We start from the raw sequence: 6,269 nt of genomic DNA, 5'->3' as shown, positions 1-6,269 counted from the left end.
GCCCGCCTCGGCCTCCCAGAGTGCTAGGATTACAGGCGTGAGCCACCGTGCCCGGCCAGATAGTTTTCTTGATGGTAAGCATTCTAGTGCTGAGCTGAGCACACCACAGATTTTTAATAAAATGCCATAAGTGCCTGTGTTGTCTAGAGCTCTGGTCCCCAGCCCCTAGCTGTGGACCTGTACTGGTCTGTGGCCTGGTAGGAACCGGGCTGCACAGCAGGTGAGTGGCGGGCAGGCCAGTGAACAAGCTAAGCTTCGTCTGTCTTTGCAGCCGCTCCTCACCGCTGCATCACCGCCTGAGCACCGCTTCCTGTCGGCTCAGCGGGGCCACTAGATTCTCACAGGAGCATGAACCCTGCTGTAAACTGCACAAGCGAGGGGTCTCGGTTACGGATCTTAGGAGAATCCAGTGCCCGATGATCTGGGTGGAGCTGCGGCGGTGACGCCAGCGCTGGGGAGCGGCTACAAACACAGACCATCATCAGCAGAGAGGACGACTGCACAATACATGTGATGCGCTCGAATCACCCCCAAACCTTCCCCCCACCCCTGCCAAGTCTGTGGAAAAATTGTCTTCCACGAAACTGGTCCCTGGTGCCAAAAAGGCTGGGGACCGCTGGTCTAGAAGGAAAAACTGTAATGGTATAACTCAGAAACGGTCTGGGGTTCTTGGGCGTACAGCTTTCTGTGTGAATGGCGATTCCTGCGTATGTTGTAGTGTAGCTGGACCCGCTCAATGGCAGGCGCCATTGCGGAGCTCTAGGAGCTCCCGGGACGCCTGGGGTGGCCTCGTTGGTCTCTGGACGACTCCTGCTTGGTAGCTGCGCCGAGCTCTGTAACCAGCATCACAACCAAACCTGTGTTTGCCTTTTCATGTTTTAAATTCTTCCTATCTTTAGAATGCTTGGGGATTTAGCAGATTTAGGAAGATCATAGCCAAGATTTATTACAATGCTTTGAAAAGGAGAAAATAGAAATGTTGACAGATAGTTCTAGTTTGTGTGTTGATTGATGGCAGCCATCAAAGTGAGACTAACAAACCGGGTTTCCTAAGTAATGACGTGGTCTCCCTTCTCACGCTTGGTTCCCTTGGCACGATGGTCAAGATTGAGTTCGGGGACCTAAGTCAGTGACAGGCAGACCCGGGTGGGTCAGGGAGGCTGAGGACGGCGTGTGGAGCTGGCCGGTGGGCACGTTTCTGCCGCTCCCTCCTTCCCGCAGTGACCATGGGTCCGTGCAGCCTGCGACTCTGCTCCCTCAAGCAGCCAGCGGGTCATTATCAAACCAGCTTCACCTGGTTCGCTGTGTTAGATTTATAAAATTATTAGCCACTATTTCTACTTTTTCAAATTCGATTTCCAGTCAGTAGCCAAGTAGACAAAAGAGCTGTTTGAAATGTTGCAAACCCTGCATCTCTCAGTTCCTGGGAGTAACAGAATGTAATGGTGTTAGTGAAGTCCTGAAATATCCCGAATGAAGCGCCTCCTAAATGCCAAAGAAATGTTCATTCTACTTGGGGTGGTATTTTTTGGACCTTTTAAATTTTACCATTTTCGAGTTGATTTTATTGAGATATAATTTATGCACAATAAGATGAGCACATCATTTGACATGTACAGTGCAAGGACTTTCGAAAAGAATGTATAGATCTGTGCAATCACCATCCCAGTAGGATCTAGAGCATCACTCCAGAAAGTTCCTTCATGCCCTTCCTAAATTAATCTCCTTTACCCCCCCACCCCAGGCAACCACTGATTAATCTGATTATTTGTTCTAGAATGTCATACAAGTGGAATCGTATCATATGTGCTCTTGTGTGGCTTTCTGACTCTGTATGTTGTTTTTGAAAATAATCCGTGTTGTGTGTCTCAGTGGCTCATCCTTTCTGCTCTGCGTAGTTTGTAGGTTGTGGAGAGACGGCTCTGGGAAGGACCCTGTCATTGTTGGAGGTGGAAGTCATGTTTGGTAGAGCTTGCTTTTAGAAAATAAGAGACTTCCAAATTGAATGGTATTAAGTTTTTTTCATAGATTTTGGCTACATTGCTCTTTTGACAGACAGATGGAAGCTAGTCTTGTGATTATTCAACTGTGTTTTTTTAAATGTCAGGTTTATTGAAGTCCAGTCTACACATAGTAAGATTCACTCCTGACAAACGTGTGCACACCACAACAGTTCAAGACACAGAACTGCTTCTCCCCTGCAATTTCCTTTGTAGTCACCCTCTCCCTCACCCCAGCACCTGCCTTTTCCAGAATGTCATAGAAATAGAATCATCCAGCATGCAGCCTTTGGAGTGTGGCTCCATTAGCGTAATGCATTTGCGATTCCTCCGTGTTACATGTAGTTCTGTTCCACTGTTGAGCAGTAGCCATCGTATGGCCCCGCCATACCTTGTTTTTCCATTCGCCAGGGGAAAGACATTTGGGCTGTTTCCAGATTTTGGTTGTTATAAATAAAGACACTTGACACAGGTTTTTATGTGAACATAGGTATTCATTCCTCTTGGTTAAACAACTCGGAGTGGGGTTGCTGGGTTGTATGTTAATTGTATATTTTATAATGGACTGCCAACCTTTTTTCCAAAATGGCAGTACCATTTTGCATTCCTACCAGCAATTTATAAGAGCTTAATTGTTTTACATCCTTAACATTAATTGGTACTGTCAGTTGTTCTTGTTGGTTTTTGTTTTTGTTTTTGCCATTCTGATAGGTACAGTGTATCTCATTGTGGTTTTGATTTGCATTTCCCTAATGAGTAATGATGTCGAATATGTTTTTATGTTGATTGCGAAGATTTTCTCCTATGTTTTCTTTTGGAAGTTTTGAAAGTTTTAGATTTTACATTTATATCTGTGATGCATCTTAAGTTAATTTTTGTATGTAGCACAAAGTACAGGTTGAGATTCTTATTATTTTATTTTATTTTTGCATTAGGATGTTGAATTATTCCAGCACCATTTATTGAATGTGTTTGGTGTAGTGTTAATTTTTTCTTTTCTTTTTGAGAAAAGACTTCACTCTGTTGCCCAGGCTAGAGTGCAGCAGCGTGATCATAGCGCTCACTGCAACCTGAAACTCCTGAGCTCAAGACATCCTCCCACCTCAGCCTCCCAAAGTGCTGGGATTACAGGTGTGAGCCACTGTACCAAGCCAATTTTAATATTTATTATAGTTCTTTTAAGTTGGAAATTCCCTGGGCACACTGAAGTCTTAAAAAGAGAAAACTAACAAGGAACCTTAATACATCTAGATTAATTTAATTTTCATTTATTTATTTAGCTGGAGTGCAGCCTCCCACGTAGCTGAGACTATAGGCTCTTGTCACCGCACCCAGCTAATTTTTTATTTTTTAAGAGATGAGGTCTTGCTATGTTGTCCAGGCTGGTCTCAAACTGATCTGAGCAATCCTTCCCCCTTGGCCTTCTTCAGTGCTGGGATTACAGGTGTGTGCCACTGTGTTTGGCCCAGATTGTTAATTTTATAATACTAGAGATTTGTCTAGTTGTGTGTTAATCCCATATATTTTGTTAAAGGTTTCAAGATTCTGCCCTCCAAGAAAATCTTGCCATGATTGGATAGGACCCCCCGATAAATATTCAAATCTTCGACCTGTTCACTTTTACATCCCTGAAAATGAATCACCACTGGAACAAAAGCTTAGAGAATTAAGACAAGAAACACAAGAATGGAATCAACAGTTCTGGGCAAACCAGAATTTGACATTTAGTAAGGTAAGTTTAGATTCTAGATGAGAGTGATAAATAATACAGTTGGCCACATGGGGGCGCTACATCTTTAGTATTTGCTTTGCTGCTTGTCATTTGGTAGCGCCTCAGCACCGCCACGTGTGCGTGTGTGTGTGTACATACGTACGTATTATTTTTTAAACCAGTATGTAACTGTATATAAGAAACCTTGGTCATCCATAGAATCACAGATCTTGAGACTTTCAAGAAAGTGAAGTGAGTAGCAGAGCCAGAACTAAAGTACATTTTATATGCGTGTGTGTGTTTATGCTTATGAAAATATAAGTTTCTCTGATGTATTGTTATTCTTCCTGAGAATTCAGAATTCTTAACAGCATACTCATAAGTAAACTACATGAGAAAGAAGTATAAATATTCTAATCCAGAAGAAAAACATTTAAACTTTGTTTATCCATTTGGGTGGGCTACCTCAAATGGAGCATATTTATCTTATTCTGAGGATTTATGAGCAAACAGTGCCTCCCAAAGTTTATTGAACATCTCGTTTTCAAATCTGGTTCAAGCATGAAACTTGTAACCACACTCGGATGGTTTAAAATAGGCTTTGAGATGGGCAATTTCTCAGGAAAGCCACATCCAGACTTCTCCAGAACGCTGTGAGCTGTGCTCCAGCCAAAGAAAAGTGGAAAGACAGAGAAAGGGAATTTTGATAGTCTTGTCTTTTCTTTTCTTTTTTTAGGAAAAAGAAGAATTTATTCACTCAAGACTAAAAGCTGAAGGCCTGGGACTGAGAACTGAGTCAGGTTAGTACACTTGTTCTATTTTGCTAAGGTTGTTTTGGTTTGAGCAAGTACATGAGAAGGTAACAAAAGGGATGTTGAGTGAAGGAGGGAGTTCGGGGCAGTGGCGGCCTGGACACAGGCCTGGCTTCCGGCAGGGCCTTTACAGACGCCTCTGAACCCTCCTCCTTTCAGGTCCTCCTGTTTTTCTCATTTGCCGCCAGGGGCTCCTCTTCCTTTGCATTCCGTTCCCCAGCATTGTAGGGCTTCTAACGGATGACCAACTGTGCCTTCGACTTCTGTCCTGAGGTCCCTGGCCTCTGCAGCCTCTCCCTGTGTACGCCAGCTCCTCTTCCTGATTCCAGGCCTCAGTTCATGGTCCTACTGAGTCATGTGAGCTAGAAACCAGTCACCCTGGAAGCTTCTCTCCCTTTGTTCATCTCTCCTCCAGGTTCATCAGTACTTTGCCACTCCCTGTCCGTGACACATTGCTTTTAGTTCAGGCCCTTGTTAATTCTCTATTGTAGTAACTTCCTAACTGGTTCCCTGGCCTCTAATCTTTAAATCAGAGGGCAGCAAACTTTTTCGCTAAAGGGCTGGACAGTAAATAGTTTAGCCTTTATGGGCCATGTGGGCTCTCTGTTGCAGCTACTCAACTCTGCTGTTGTAGTGTGAAAGCAGCCGTAGAAAATACATAAACAAGTGGACTTGAATGTGTTCCAATAAAACTTTATTTACAAAAACAGGTGGTGGGCCAAATTTGGCCTGTAAGCTGTGGTTTCTTGACACCTGCTTTAAATCCATTCTTTTCCCTGTAGCCAGACTGTTCTACCCCAAATGCAAATCTGACAGTTGCTGCTCAAATTAGGTTCTTAGACACCCCCATGCCCCGTTGACTACAGAATAATAGCTTCGCTCCTCCTCTGGATAGGAGGCCGGCCGCCTGGCCTGGCCCGGCCCTACCTCGCTCACCTGTTTCCCATCTTTCCCCCCAGGCTGCGCACTTGCTGTGCCATGGAAACCAGCCTGCGTCCAGTCCCTTTACTCGCTTTGCTGTCATTCTTTTTGGACAGAAATCTAGTGCTCAACATAGCCTTTAATTATTTTCTGTTGGCGTTGATGTTAGGCCTGAATAACATTTCGTACTGTTTGTTAGACAGATGTCTACTGTCAGAACATCATTCGGATGGAAAATCCAAAACCATTGACCCCAAAAGCCACGTGTGTCATTGGGCTAAAGTACCATCACTCTCCTTGCTCCTCCTTGGCCTTGCCTGGATTTGTGCAGGATACAGGGCCCGGGGAGCTCGAGTAACCGGCGTTCGCTGTTTGGCGGAGGTGGGGTCTCGGAGGGCAGGGTCAGGTGCTGCGTCCCAGCGGTAGGCGGAGAATGGAAGCTCGCACTTCCGGGTGCTGTACGGAGTCCTTTGCACATGTTGTCTGTTGTATTTCCCACAGTGGCTGAGCGAAGTAGGTGGGAGCCTGGGGCTTACAAAGAGCAAGTTCCCAACCCCACTCACACAGCGAGGAAGCGGCGGGGCCTAGGGAGTCAGATCCCAGGGCCTGTTGGACCTCACCTCGCCACGGTGGCTCTCAGCTCATCCCATGTCGTCCTGGCCGTGTGTATGTGTGTGTGTGTGTGTGTGTGTGTGTGTACACACATGTACTTGAAACGTGTGTCACATCCATAAGTTTGTCATCAGTGTCAGGGTGGGACCAGGTAGGCTCATTCCACAGAGGTGCATTGGAGACAAGCCGCTCTCTTAACAAGTGGAAGAAGAC

General features: G+C 45.3%; 1 protein-coding gene across 1 annotated transcript in view; it reads left to right on the top strand.

Moving 5' to 3' along the window:
• The window catches only part of APOPT1 (apoptogenic 1, mitochondrial), a 37,244-nt gene that overhangs the window by 21,820 nt on the left and 9,155 nt on the right, over nucleotides 1–6,269 (top strand). The window contains exons 2-3 of the mRNA XM_012647105.1: nucleotides 3,535–3,732; nucleotides 4,448–4,511. Coding sequence (XP_012502559.1) covers nucleotides 3,535–3,732; nucleotides 4,448–4,511 — 262 coding nt within the window. The remainder of the gene's footprint in view (nucleotides 1–3,534; nucleotides 3,733–4,447; nucleotides 4,512–6,269) is intronic.

The sequence above is a fragment of the Propithecus coquereli genome, unplaced genomic scaffold, assembly GCF_000956105.1.
Source record: "Propithecus coquereli isolate 6110/MARCELLA unplaced genomic scaffold, Pcoq_1.0 Scaffold256, whole genome shotgun sequence".
NCBI lineage: Eukaryota > Metazoa > Chordata > Mammalia > Primates > Indriidae > Propithecus > Propithecus coquereli.
The sequence above is the reverse complement of the archived record's forward strand: the minus strand, read 5'-3'. Positions and strand labels throughout refer to the sequence as shown.